Source organism: Drosophila mauritiana, chromosome 3L (genome assembly GCF_004382145.1).
Source record: "Drosophila mauritiana strain mau12 chromosome 3L, ASM438214v1, whole genome shotgun sequence".
In the NCBI taxonomy this organism is placed as follows: Eukaryota; Metazoa; Arthropoda; class Insecta; order Diptera; family Drosophilidae; genus Drosophila; species Drosophila mauritiana.
In genome coordinates this window covers 14,417,707-14,432,440 of record NC_046669.1, presented here as the reverse complement: position 1 = coordinate 14,432,440, position 14,734 = coordinate 14,417,707, and the positions used below count along the sequence as shown (strand labels likewise).

At 38.4% G+C, this 14,734-nt stretch overlaps 3 protein-coding genes across 3 annotated transcripts in view; 2 read left to right on the top strand and 1 right to left on the bottom strand.

The window, feature by feature from the left end:
* Positions 1 to 10,619, bottom strand: part of LOC117140078 (Ig-like and fibronectin type-III domain-containing protein 2) — a 69,161-nt gene extending 58,542 nt beyond the window's left edge. Inside the window, exon 1 of the mRNA XM_033302830.1 lies at positions 10,148 to 10,619. The gene's annotated coding sequence lies outside the window, so the exon portion shown is untranslated. The remainder of the gene's footprint in view (positions 1 to 10,147) is intronic.
* Positions 10,620 to 12,337: 1,718 nt separating this feature from the next.
* On the top strand, positions 12,338 to 13,330 carry LOC117139975. Its single transcript, XM_033302676.1, has 2 exons — positions 12,338 to 12,470; positions 12,529 to 13,330. The coding sequence occupies exons 1-2, from the start codon at positions 12,443 to 12,445 to the stop codon at positions 13,224 to 13,226; spliced, it is 726 nt and encodes a 241-aa protein (XP_033158567.1). The 5' UTR covers positions 12,338 to 12,442; the 3' UTR covers positions 13,227 to 13,330.
* A 220-nt stretch (positions 13,331 to 13,550) lies between these two features.
* On the top strand, positions 13,551 to 14,280 carry LOC117141877 (H/ACA ribonucleoprotein complex subunit 2-like protein). The gene is made up of 2 exons (XM_033305566.1): positions 13,551 to 13,886; positions 13,947 to 14,280. Exons 1-2 carry the CDS (start codon positions 13,636 to 13,638, stop codon positions 14,176 to 14,178), a joined length of 483 nt encoding a protein of 160 aa, XP_033161457.1. The 5' UTR covers positions 13,551 to 13,635; the 3' UTR covers positions 14,179 to 14,280.
* Positions 14,281 to 14,734: the final 454 nt, after the last annotated feature.

The window sequence follows — 14,734 nt, the reverse complement described above, 5'->3', positions numbered from 1 at the left end:
TTGCGGCCAAGTTATGAACTGTCACATTAAATGTGAAAAATGTGGGAAAACTCATGTTCGCCTATAAAATAGTGATTTGTGATTGGGGTTTCTTGCTGCACTACCCCATAATTTTACTTTGAAAAGTGTGTTACAGGCATTGGATGTTGTGAAAAAGACGATCATTAAAAAAAAGGTAACTTAACTTAACAAATTAATAGGCTGCAGTAATAAGGCAATAATAAAAATAACAACATTATCTATTCAATCATTTCAAATTGTTAAAACAAATAACCCAAAATGCATTTTTTTCTGAATTCCAGTAAAAAACATATTTAATCTTTGCACTACGTGAACCTTGAATTTTTAAATTTACTTTTGCAATGGCAACCTGATGCAACATTTTTCAATTAGAAGTTCAATCTAGCTACAAATCCCGCAGCAAAATTTGTATTTTTATGTACAACAATGAAAATAGAAAATAAACGCGCACTTTCAGCAGATACAAAGGCCATGAAAATTTCAACTGATGTACCCGAAAACCGAAAACCACGCCCCCTGCCACAGGAGCCGCCCTCCGGCAGCGTCCAGCATGCATATTAAAATTAAAAATATTCCCCAGCCGACACAAAAACCCCCCCAAAAAAAAACAAAATAAACTTCATTGCAGTTTTCCATGGGTGTCACACGGAAGCCACCAAACTTCCCCCCAACTTCCGAAAAAACCTCTTGGTGAATTTCAAGGGACTCGCAAAAAATGGCGGGTGTGCGCACGGTTTTAGGGAGAAATGAAGGTCTGGCTCTTTCCATGCTGTTTACTCTGGCTGCTTTTCTTCTGTGTTTTTGTTTATTAAGTACATTCGGATATTCATATTTTAGCCGTGCTCCAGTCCGTCCGCACTGTCCGTCCGTATTGTCCGCCCGTAGAGTTGTCATCCGCGTCCGCTAAGCAAAAGCTTAACTCTCTTCTCAGTTACTCAGAGCACGACTCGTTGCCGCTCATTTCTCATTCAGCTTTAGGGGCACAATTACGCAAATTGCAATTATGTTGTATTCCTCGGTTTTCCCCAAAGTTTTTCCCAGTTTCCCACTTTACCACCCCTCCTTCTTTTTTTTGTCCCAATGTTTATCCGATGAAGAGAAAGGGGCGGAAATTTTTGAGACGGGGGAGCATCTGGCTTGATGACAGCGGCGTGACCACAGTGACAAAAACCAAACGAAAAAAGTTACACTGGCCCCTCAGAGCTATAATAAGTAAGTAATAACAAATTTAACATTTTTTTTGTATGATTGAAAGGCCGCAGAAGTTTTAGATTTGTTTGGCCGGGAACAAGAGTTATTGGGGCTTTAAAAGCAGGATATTTTTGTATGCTTCCTATTATCCTTATTTATTAAACAAAAGTGTTTTAAGCATATTAAAGAGGTACACCAAATCTAATTAAATCCTTATTAATATAATCTAATACAATATTTTTAGTATTTTTCAAATGGTGTACAACCCACACCACTGTTCAAGCCATATAGAAAAGCGACAAATGCAGGAACACGCAGGACCTTTTGGGTTCACAAAGTCTAACTAGGAGCACCAAAAAAAAAACGAGCTCAAACATTTTCATATAAAGGTTGACAAGTAAAAAGAGGCAGCGGGGTTTTCGGAAAAGCGGAGAACCACATGATCAGGGGCCGCAGAATTTTCGCCGTTGCCCTCTGCAGTCGAGCACATTTTTCAAGTGCTAAACAAATGTTTTTCTTTTGTTTTCCTTCAGTTGCTGCTTTTACCCTTTACCCATTCTCACTTGGTTTTTTGTTTTTTTTTTTTGGGTTATGGCTACAAGGGATTTGGCTTTTTGTTTATTTGCAACTTGTTTCCATTTTTACGATTCCATTTCGTTTGCCGGATTTCTAGATTCACATTTATTGTTGTTGGCGAGGCAAATTTAAAGTTTTACTATTCTATGGTGACATGCATCACAATCCATAATTATTTATTTACCCCATCGTTTTGTTCATTTTTTTTTTCTTTTTAACCCGCAATCAGCATCTGAGCGTAAGAGTGTGAGACATGACAAATTCATTTGGCTTATCAATCGTGTGTATAAATTATATGTATTTTACCCCCGGGGGCGGGCAATACATCAGACATAACTACAGTGGCAAACCCAAGTGCCGCATTCAATTACCATCAAAAATGTTCATTAACCCATATGCACACAAACCCTCACATCCTTTGAGCACCATAAATTTGCCTCGACTGCAGCCATTAGTCAATAATATCCTTCCTCCATTTTGGATCCAAGACAATGAAGTGGGGCGCACATAAAAAAATTGATTCTTTTTTTTTTTTTTTTGTCGAATATTGTGGGAATAATGGTGGTGGGTGGTTTTGGATAGTGGTCCTGCAGGCGGTGGAACATTTCCTTTAAATAAACGGAGGCCGGTTTTGACCGGGTTTCTGGCCGCGGGATTTGCCATTCGCTTTGAAGTCCAATAATGAGGTTTCGGGCCGAGCCGGCAGCCAAATCCCTTTTTGAGAATTCCATTTCGGAAATCAACTTATGGCCATAAACAAGTCAAAAAGGCCAAAAACAGAAAGCCACGCCAAAAACACTCGAAAAAATTGAGGGTAATTCTTGAAAAATCTATAAACCAATACAAACTAGTGAAATATTGTATAAAATTGAAAATAAAATGGAAAAAATACACGGAAAATCAGAAATTTTTAAGCTCCCTTTTGAATCCTATGTAAGTTGTAAAATATTCAAATACTTTCTTCATAATAAATGAATATTGGTTTGAAGCCCTTTCTTTTAAGTACATCACACTTACAAAGAGGACGAAGTAGAGATCCTTTGAGATGAAGCCATCGGTTGCAACTCGCGGCCGTTGCGCCTAAGCGCAAGATAAACTTTGCGTCTTCAAGCGAAACGAAACGAGCAGCGGCCACCGCAAAAACTTCAAAATCTTCAGGCCGCAACCGCACGGTCCCCCTTTGATACACCTTTTTATACACCACCACCCACCACCCACCAGCCCACGTAGAATCCCACTTTGTAAGCCGCGCTTTTAGGCCCCCTTTGGAGTCCTATGCTCCCGCCATTTTGCACTTCAACTTGCTGGGGAATTGTTCTCCCTTTTCGGATACGTATCTACGCCTGCATATATGTACATATGTATGTATATGCATGGATCTGGATGTAGGTTGGGATATTTTTTTCACTTCTGGGGCATTTTTGCATGTTTGTCTCGCAAATTATGCGCTGCACACAAACAAAAGAGGAAACGGCGTCGCAGGCCCTGCCATCCACGGTTGTTTTTTTTTTTTTTCTATTTTTTCGCTACCACTGTTGATGGGCTGGAATTTAGCGGGCTGAGAATAAAAAGGACAGTGAAGGCTCGCGATAAGGATGTATCTAAATGAGCAGCGCAGGAAAAACTATCAATTCGCAAGCATAAAATATTATGTTATTTCTTTTCAGTGCGATCGCCGATATGAGAGCTCATCGAAATAAGCTGGAATTTATTCATATTTACATACATAATGAGGTCAGCTCGAAAGTAGCACATATAAGCCTACAACAAACTACTTATAATCACACTTAAATTATTTTGAAATGTACATAAGCCTTGTGCCGTAGTACCAGCAAAATTTGAAGCACTAATCTTCAAATTAAAAGGGTTCCTCTCTGCACTCCCTTTTGCTCATCTCGAACAGGATTTGAGGTTGGCCAACGCGGCGGATGAGTGTTATTTTGCTCGGTGCGGAGGCCTCATTTTTTTCGCACGCCACGCCTGTGCTTTTGGCGTGTGCTGCTTCCTGCTCATTGCATATCCAACTTTATTTTTCGCTTCCAGCCGGAAATAATAATTGCAACATGGCGCTGCATCCCCAGTGCGCTTGTTTGTTGTTGCTGTCGCTGCTGGTGCCGCCTGCAACAGCGGGCATTAGCGAATTTCTACTTGTGGCACTGGCAGCGCCAGAAAATAGTGTCACTTGTGTCACACAAGGCACTCCCATTTCCACTCCCACCGCGACCACGCCCCCCCCCCCCCCCCCCCCCACATTGCCCGCCGCCTTTGCCATTTCGGTGGAATTTTTGCTCATTTCTCTAGCTACGAACACGGACAAAGCCTTCATCGCATTTTCTCCCCTGCCGTTCCCATTTCCTTTCTATTTTTATTTTATTTTTTGACGGCCAACCCTTTTTTTTAGCAGGATTTTAATACGTTCATATGGTTGAAAACTATTAAGGGGTTGCATTCAATTTTGCGCAGCATTATTATGTTGCAAATCCGGCAAACTTTCTTGGCAATTTCATTTCGCTAAGTAGCAGGAAGGTAGTTTTGGATTTAGCAAAGGGGCTTTATCTTTATTTTTTATTGATACAGAATAATACATATTTTCATCAATAAATGCCAATTCAAAGGACTCCAAATGAGCGTTTCCGCCTAAAATGAACCAAAAATAGACCAATGCGTATTTCGATGCGAATCGAAATCAATGCTATAGCAATTCCGCAAAACGCCCCTCCACATCGGGGGAATGGTCGAAAACACCTCCGTAATTTCCCTCTCACTTACGGCGCGAAAACGCTGCAAACGAGCACATGAAAGTAAAGATTGACAGGGTAATACGAGCGAACTCCGTCGACAGGCAGTCGTCTGGGCACACAGTGATATATGCGTATATATATCCGGATATATGTATATGTGGGGATGTACTGCGCTATATGGCTATATGTCTGGCATATAAACAGTGCTCAGCTGTCTGACAAACAGACGTAACGTGCAAAAAAAAAAGGAGGAAAACGTTGTAGGGGGAAAGCGAAAAAAACTGGGCAAACAATAGAAAAATTGCGAATGACGCGACGCGTTCTGAGTTCATAGAATAAAACAGCAACAACGGCATCAGATCTGACAGTTCTGGCTACATCTCGACCCCCTGTCACAGCCCATCTTTTAGCCAACCAGCCAGCCATACATCCATCCATTAGTTCTTCCGTTTCGGCCATGTTTTTCCTACACTTAAACTATGTCCATTTATTTTGATGCGACGGCTCCTGCGCTGCGACTGCCTCCATCAGAGCCAAAAGACGTCAACGTATTCGTCACTCGCTTTATCTTAAGTTTACTCGCCCAAGTACACTCGGCACTTCAAAAAAAAAGTTTTGAAAATGATCTGCAGCCACAGCATTTCTGCCAAACTAGCCTAATTCATTTCCATTAAAACTTCATTTAATTATAGTGGAAAACTGCAAGTTAAAAAGTAATTTTATCCAGCTTTCTATCTATTATTCATATTACCAAAAATATTTATTAAAGTGTGACTCTTCCGCGGGGTAAATTCTTTTATAGTCATAGTCTGCGTCTCAGTTTTGCTCTTTTTGTGTTTATGTCTCTTTGATGTTGTTTATCAACTTGTGCAGAGATTTGGAAAAGCAGAAACTTTTTTAACTCTTCGAGGGGGTAAATTACAAAGTAAGAAACTATAGTTCGTAATATTCCATGGGAATGTTAATAAATGTTACTATATCTTTTTTTAGATGAAAACTAATTTTAATAATTTTAAGACGAAGTACGATCGTGCAGCAACAAAAATATATAAAATAGAAATAGAGAGATATATAATTATATAAAGATATATAAATTCAATTACCCAACCCTTTGCTGTTTTAACAAGCCCACACTAATCGTGGCCCTTCTGCTGATTTAATTGACAGCTTAAGTTAGTATTTTTCCATTGTTCTAGGGCTTTTTTCCAATAAACAAATTTCAGCTATTCAACGGAGTAAACGATTGAAGGCATGCGAAAAATCTTCGAACTTCAACTCTAAGCAGGAATTCCGAGCCCAGCGGCACAAAGGCAACCTGCAAACGAGCCAAGCATTTGAGCATTTGACCAGGCCAGCCTCTCGCATGTTCAAAGCTCAAAGGCGGCCAAGTGCCTGTGATTCTGATTCAGATTCAGATTCTGATTCAAATTCGGGCGCTGGCTATGGCTGCGGCGGATCTAAATGGCAAACGGAAACCCAGAACTCAAAGCTCACTTCCAGGACGAAATCCAATTGACAGACAAACATGCAAGCAGGCCATCGATAAATGGAAACCCACAAAAAAGAACCCTTCGAGTTGGCCCAAGACTCTTTTCTGCTCACTTCTTGATGGCACACTGACAAAAAAAAGTGTGCCATAAATTGTGCCAAAAATATGAAACTCAAATCCAAACGTGACAAGAACTACGACCACCATAGAAAGCTCAACCAAAAATATTTTACTATAAGCATATGAAGTACTATTATAAAACTTTTAAATGATTCCGATACTAAAAAACACAATGCTTATCTTATTAATATTTTGAAAGTTTCTAAAAAGCAACCATGAAATTGTTTACACTTTAAAATGTCAAAATGATGTATCCTTTTTTTCTTCGAGTGTAAATGCACAAATGCAGTGTGGTCAGTAGGTAATAAATGCAACTGGAATATGAAAAATCAAACCGAAAATCAAGGCTAAATTTCCCACATCCCTTAATCCATTAAATTTCCAGATTTCGAGCAAGAATTTATTGCCATCGCATGTCGATTTGCCGAAATTAGTCAAAGTAACTGGGAACTGGGAGGGCAATCAGGGCAATCGGCAACCCATGGGCTCCCGATAGTTTTTCCCATTTCCCGACCGGACAGGGAATTTTCAAATGAAAATAAAGCTCGGCTAGATGGCTTTGACCTAACCTCACATTCAAGTAATTGACATTCTGTTGCGCTATACGAGCCCAGGACGAACGATGGAGGACCAAGTACCCAGTACCAAGGAGCAAGGACGAAGGACGAAGGACCAAGCGCCAAGCGCCAAAGAGCAGGCGGTTCAATTGCAGCTCCTTTTGCTTGTCTTGCCGGGGATTTATTGCAACCTCAGTTGTTTGCCATCTTGGTGCCTGGCCCACCAGCTCATTGCCATTCCCATTCTCATTCTCAACTTTCAGGTTTGGCTCGTCTATATTTTTTTTTTAAATGGGGCGTACATCTAAGCCGTCATTTCGGAAAAACGACGCCCATTGCAATAGCGCCGAGATTTGATCAGTTGTTTGCTTTCGCTTTATATATCTTTCACTGTTTTAAAATTGCACTCATGTGACTTTAGCTTCGTCACTCGACGCTCGTCTACAATCGCCCATACAGTGGGCACACAATAAACGGAAAACGTCTTCTAGCCATCATTTAATACTATATTTAATATTATATTACAAATACATGGAAAGAATCTTTTAAGATTTCCATTAACTGGGCTTAAATAAGATATGCATAGTTAAATATCACTACTACAACTTAAGCTTTAGTTCCTTTAACATTCAAATGTTTTTCATAATACCATAAAATTAGTTCTTTATTTCATTGCTTAATTTTGAACAGAATTCTAGCACTTCTTCCCATTGTAACTGCAGTTTTTGGGCAAACACTTTTTTTCTGGCAAATTGTATCTGTAGTTTTATGTATTTTATCCTCTGTTTTTTTTTTATTTTTTTTTTTTAGTTGGTCCTTGGTGGCTGCTCTATTCTAAAGCGTCATAGAATAAATTTTGGTTGGACAATTCTGCTTCATTTTTTGTAGGTCTGGTAGGAAATCCCCAAGTGCAGGCGACTCAAGCTGGCAAAACATACGATGCACATTCATATTCATTTTGGTTCTTAGGGTGGAAACAGATCCTTTGGGAATTAGACGAAGCACACTCGTCCAAACACATGCAAGTGGGTTTTATCCTTTAATTTAAAATTTCACACATTTCTACAGCTTTTCTTTTGATTTAGTTGTTTTTTTTTTTGCTGCTAGCCATTAATTATGGATTTTATTATTCGAAAACTTTTAAAATGCTTAGGCATTTATTTGCAACACTCCGTTTGAACACATGCAACTGCTGGCATGGTTTAACTTATTTAAAAGACTTTCGTTTGCGACCAAATCCTGGCCTGCAGATTCTGCTCTAATTGGCAGACTTCCGGCAGGCTGTCAAACATCCTTGCTGATAAAACCAAAATCCAACAGGAAAACAAGCAAAAAAAAACCCCGTGAGGCAGACAGTTGAATTTTTCCATCCAACTGCTTTCACTTGGTGCCCTATGCAAATAATGTTAGATTACGCAAATATTTACATTATTTTCCTCGCCATAGGTTAGTTTTTTACTGCTATTACTATTTATTTATTCAATGCGATTGCTGCCTTGCGATCAAATTGAATCGAATGCTTCACATTTGATTTAAGCATAATTCAATTATTTCCGTTTAATTTTCAGCAAATACTTGAACGCATTTCATTTGCATATTTGACGGAGAAAAGTGAGGGGTGTGGGGGCATTAAAAGAAAAGTTGAAAATCAGCCAAATCAAAAAGCCAGAAAGTTCCTTGGCATTTGTTTTAATCTTTGCGAGTTTCGCAACTTCACTTTGGACTGGGTTTTGTTGGATTTAAACGGAATATATGATTTTAACAAGCGTCTTTGCCTCTATTCAAAAATTCTTTTTATCGATAGATTTTTTTTTTTAATTTTACCCTGTTAAAAATTCCATTAAATGCAACGTGCAAAATCCACAAAACTTCACGCCATGCATGCCACTATATATCCGTGCAAGTATACTCTAAATATTCAAGTTTTATTTACGTTCTCAGCGAAAGCAAACAACATTTGCTTCTTCATTTTTTGTTAACTTTTTCTATTTAAATTATCGCAAAATTTTTTGGCCAAGCGAATGGGAATGAATGCGGGGGGAAAAGGGGGAAAACCGAATTTGACGTTGAAAAAAATTCCTTTGACTTGTTACATTTTTCAACAATTTGCTCGTACTTCCCGTGCTCTTTTATTGCTTTCGGTTTGTTTTGGTCTATTTTCAAATCTGTTTGCCAAAGCGAATTTTTTGTTTGTACATTTCCAAATTTGCTTTTATGCCTTTGTGCACATTTTTTTTTAACAGGCCGAGGGTCCTTGTATATATTTTAAATAGGTTCCTCAGACTTTCGGCTTCATTATAAATTTTATACACATTTTTTTATAAAAGAACGGAGTCTATATATGTATTTGGTGTGAGCTGATTTATTTTTAACTTGTTTAGGCATATCAAATATTTCGTTGAACTATAAAAGTGCTTTTAAGCCGCTTTACTTGGTAAAAATGGGCCATTCCAAAAACATATGCTAGTTTTAATTTGAAAATTTCGTAATAATCGCAAACTATATAAAATGTTCAATTTTCTAACTAGCACAATCAATGAAAAACATATAATAAGGCTGCTTTGTAAAACTGAAATAATATTTTCGTTAATAATTGAAACATGATTGATGATTATTCTCTTTAACAAAAGTGGCTTGCATTTGCCATTTTTGATGGGTTTCGAAACTAAAATTTTACCCATTTTTAAGCTCTACGTTCCAGCTCGAATGCAATAAGTACACTTTTGAATATTTAATTTCGCTCTGCGTATTTTGTATCATTGTTTATTTTTTAAATATTTATTTATTATGCTACTTGTTCTAGGTGGCAGCTGTACTCTGGCTGTCCATTGTGTATCATTTGAGCGGCACAAGAGCAACAACAATTCACTTTTCTGCGATGCCTATGATTGTTTGGCTTTCTTTTTGTTGTTCAATTAAATATATTCCAGTGCAGCCCCAACCGTGAACCCCATACCCATACTACCCCCTCCCTACCCGCAGCACTTTTCGCCCCGCCGTCTGTTGTTATTAAAAAAGTTTTTTGAGTTTTTTATTTGAATTTCCATGAGAGAGGAGCACCGGTCGAAAGTGAAAAAATAAAGCAGGGTGAAAATCTACTTGCACTCCTAGTGCGAAAACTAGTACAGCAAAAAAATCAGACACAATCCGGCAAAGCGATAATAACTGACCGATTGGGTAAGTTTTGCAATTATTGCCAATATACCCAGAAATGCTGAACAACAAAAAAAAATAATAATAATAACGAAACTTTTGCAATCACCTAGGGAGCTCAAATATGAGGTAATCCAATACAATCGCCGAGCAAAAACGAAAGAAATCTAAAGAATCGAGCTTGGCAAATACAATTTTTGTGTGTGTTTCGTTTAATTGCTTAATTTAATTTGCATGAAATCCACGGCAAGGCAAACAAAGGCAAAGCTCCAACAGTGGAAAACCGAATAAAAACCTACCAAAGTTCTTTTGTTGAGGCGGCTTCGTCGTCGTCGGCGGCAAACAAAAAAATAAAAAACGTTTCGCAAGTTGTCGCTAGTTGTAGTGCTTGTTGTTACTATTATTTTTTGCTTTTACCCTTTTTTTTTAATTTTAACACTTCACTGGCTACTTTTGCATGTCTCAAGAACACGGCTCGAGTGGTCGAAAAGAATTGAATTTTTTTGGGTATCACCAAAAATTGATTTCGCTATATTCTGTTGGATACTTTATGCACTTTTGCATACAATTATGCGCCCACAGCACAGCACTCGTAAATGATTTTTGCCTCTTTCTTCTTTTTTTTTTGTCGGTATTCAAACGCACTTGTTTATGACTTGGGAATATTTATTTTTTTTATTTTCGCTCTCTGAATTTTTACGACAGACAACTACGTTGGGTTTTCCACGCTTTGGCCAACAGAACTTTTCCAGCTCAGCTTGGTTTGAACTCCGTTAGACGACTGAATCGCTTTGTGGCCAGCCATCGCTATTTTATACGTCCGTTCTCGAGTCGACAAAAAGCTCGGCTTTCCGCTTCGGCTTTCGGGATCGGGGGCTATATATATGTATATAAGTATATGTATGGCTAGTGCGCAGGCGATCCGATGCTCGTGAAAAAAATATAAACACAAAGCAGCTGGCCGAGCTCAGCTGTTTCTTGGCCAAAAGCCGGCAACAACAAGCCCCACATGTGTGGCCAACTTGGCCGAAAGCGGGGAGTTTATGGGTCGCCAGGGGGGGCCAAAGCTTCGGCATTGCCGACTGCGCAAAGACAATAATTCCATGTTGTTCTTGCCCACGAAAAACCAAATAAAGCAAGGTAAGCGCCTAAAACCCAAACAGCAGCAGCAGCGCCAAAATATCTGTGCGGCTTTAACAGGTGGCAATGTCATGATTTCACAGTGCACAAAATATTATATCTATACATACATACACATATCTATAGATAGATTTTTATCTGAAGTCACGGGTATTAAAAATTGTACCGAAACTTTAGTAAGTAAGCCTTACTTTAGATTTCTTAAAAACAACTTTTATATAGTATAGAAAGTGCATACAAAACATGTGATATAAAAATATATTTTTAAATGTATTTTAATTTTTAAATGTATTTTAGAGCCTAATAAATCATTTTCAGGCCAGATATAACAGTTTACTATTTATTAATTTATTCCAATAATTATTGTGCTGCAAAATAATAATTTTTCATGTATAGAGAGCAAAAAAATATGTTAAAACGATTATCAGATGACATGAAATAGTATTTATTAATAAACACAACATTAATATACACAGCAAACGACTATTAAAGTAATTCATTACTGTCCAAAGTCTATAAATAATTTAAAAGCATTTATGTTTTATAGTTTTAGTATGACAATTAAATTTTATTTTATATTTTCATCTAAAAAATGGTAAATTTTTAGTGTGTTTAATACTCTTTATGAATATTGTCATTATTGCACGCAAGAATTGTGAATTTTCGGCGTCATTAAATTAACTTAATTGATTATTTTCGTTCAATTTATTTGCACGTTTTGTGCAACAATTGTTTACCTTTTATCGGTTCATCTGTTGACTGCCGATTCGCAAAAAAGATTCGTCGCAAAAACTTCGACGCAAAAACCGAAGCAAATCAAATCAAATCGCAACGCAAAAGTAACGACTAAAAAACTGGACAAACTCGCTTTAATTAGAAGCAAAATAATATTATGTAGACGGTATAAAACGATATTTGGTACTTAGACATGTGAAATGGTAAATATTAATGCGTGGCGAGTTCCTTGAACTTTTATTCTAATTTATTTATTTCATCCAAATCCCGAGGGTAAAATCAGAGATTTAACAATAGCAAAAAAAATTGGATATGAATATTCTAATGTGCCAGATTAACTTTTATTCTTAATCAATTATAAACAGGCACAAAAACCTTAACAGAAACAAAACATTTTTTTATTTATGTTTTTCGTTATTGATTTTTTTGTCTACTATTATATATATTATGATCTATATAATTTATTAATTATGATTAACACCTTAAAAACTCATCATAGGTTCTATTTTAAAGGATCGTTTTTCAGCACTGATCAGGGTTCTATAAATAGGATTTTATGAGTGGCCTGATCATTACATTTTCGGTAATTTTAACCGCTCTTAATGCGGTCGCATTATAAAAGCAGTTACTTACAGTTAGTTACTTTTCGCAATTCTTATTGCACGTTTTTTTGTCGTCTTTTTTGTGCTCGTGGAAAATATTATTTGTAAAATTACAGAATGGAGCGCTACAATCGCGTCTATAGAGGTAGTATTGTTAATACTTTTGTAAAAAAGGTTAAACTATATATTTGAACTTTCAATAGATCCCGCATCCCCACTGACCCCACTAACTCCGCTCTCCACCGAAGCTTTTACATTCGAAGATGTCACGCCCACTGGGGGCGTTTGTAGGAAGGGTTCCGCGAAATACGGACTCTTTGGAATGCCAAAGAAAAATAATCTTACGGTTCCAAACAGTCGACCGGCATTGTCCGGACTAAAACGACTATCGGAATCCACTTTGCCCCGGCGATTTTCACAGAAATTTATGCGCACGCGTTCCGTATTTTCGCCCACAAGTCAAAGTACCCTTATAAATGGGGAGACCAAGCTACTGGGAGAATCCGGAGATTCGAAGCTACTGAGAACTAGGAGGGAAGACAGGCCAAAGCCGGATATCCGACTGCAGCAGGAAACGCGGCTGAGGCAGGAGGAATCCAAGTTGAAAAGTGCGCGAACAAAAATTAAAGTGGAGAACCCCAGGAGTCCCACTCCCAGTATCCATCATCCACGCTATAAGCCCTGCTCCCCGGTGGAGCACCCCACATTGAGTCCTCGGGTCAAATCTCTACTCGATCGCACCGGGAACGCGCATCTCACAGAGCTGTTCACTCGCCAGGAGATCGACATCGAGGTGCTCATCCAAATGACCCTGGAGGACTTGGCGGCACTGGGCGTCCGCGGCGCCCGGGAGATCCGATTGGCCATGAATATTATCCAGCTGGCCAAGCAATTCTTCTGATTTTATATCCTGTTGGATTTCTGCTAATTTTAAACTGTTTTATGTCATGTGGATTTGAATTTTTATGTGAAATTTTAATAAATGTTTAATGTGGTCTTAAAAAACGTATTTTTGCGCGGTGATTTTAACATTAAAAACTGTCTTAACTTATTAAATCTATTTAGGCGTCAGGCCTGGAAGACCATACGTGAAGTTATAATTTCTCTCAGTGTAAAAACTTAGCTAAACACAATAGTAAAGTCACAAACCAGAAAGCAAGTCCCACTAATCCATGCCTGAACGGTATTTATTTTAGTATTTTAGTATACGCTAGTATACTTCAAAATTCCATCCGCGGTCACACTGAACACGTGTTTCGAACAAAAAACCGCAGTTTAAACAAAATATCCACGTTTTTAACAGAAAAACAATGGGCAAAGTGAAAGTAGAGCGCTCCGAGGATGCCGATGAGTCCGTGGTGGCCAGCGGCGATGTTACCATCAAGGAGGAGGAGTCCTACGACGACAAGCTGATCTTTGTGAACGCCATCGCGAAACCGATGGCAGGTAAAAAACTGGCCAAAAAGTGCTACAAACTGGTGAAGAAGGCCATGAAGCACAAGACATTCCTGCGGAATGGACTGAAGGATGTACAGACTCGCCTGCGCAAGGGCGAAACTGGGTAAGTGCTGCGTGATCCGTGCCTGCAAGCCAACAAGAAATATACCCACATCTTCTCCAGCATTTGCATCTTTGCTGGCGATGTTACACCTGTGGACATCATGTGCCACTTACCCGCCGTCTGCGAGGAGAAGGGCATCCCCTACACCTACACCCCCAGTCGAGCGGATCTGGGTGCTGCCATGGGCGTGAAGCGCGGTACAGTCGCCCTGCTGGTCCGCCAGAACGAGGAGTACAAGGATCTGTACGACGAGGTCAAGGAAGAGCTGTCGGCACTGAACATACCCGTCTAGATCTGTAGGATTAGTTCCACCTGCTAATTAAGTACCTAGTTAAGTTCTAAAAGTACCAATAAACTTCGGGGAATGCCGGTTCTTTTGGCATCACTACATCAATTTGATCAATTTCTAATTCTTGCACAGGATTTTATAATACTCGTTACTATATCAATTATAAGAGTCTAGGTAGATGGTGAATAAACAATTTTTTTTTAACTGCCTAACTATTAACTTGTTCACACTGAGCCAACACACTTTTTGCTGACTACTAAGTATTTTAAAATAAAATTTATGATGAAGAACCAGCACTCAAATGAAGTTTTGCTCTAAAACGTTAGTTAATAGATTTGTCGTGATTCTTCAAGAGATCCTATATAGTCCGATATAGTATTGTTAGTTTTGTTAATAGAGAGATAGTTTCAAAACTGCTGATATGGAAATAAGTAATTTCGAAACCAGTTAAGATGGAATGACAGCCGGCAAAGGAACCCAAAATTGCAAGATTTTTTTTTTGCTGTCCCTTGGGGATCTTTTTTGTTTTCTCTTTTTTTTTTGATTTTTTATAAGTATT

Coding starts and splice junctions, on each gene's coding strand:
- LOC117139975 (XM_033302676.1), top strand. CDS start 12,443: ATGGAGCGCTACAATCGCGTCTATAGAG. Junction 12,471..12,528: donor CTACAATCGCGTCTATAGAG/GTAGTATTGTTA, acceptor AACTTTCAATAG/ATCCCGCATCCCCACTGACC.
- LOC117141877 (XM_033305566.1), top strand. CDS start 13,636: ATGGGCAAAGTGAAAGTAGAGCGCTCCGAGGATGCCGATGAGTCCGTG. Junction 13,887..13,946: donor CTGCGCAAGGGCGAAACTGG/GTAAGTGCTGCG, acceptor CATCTTCTCCAG/CATTTGCATCTTTGCTGGCG.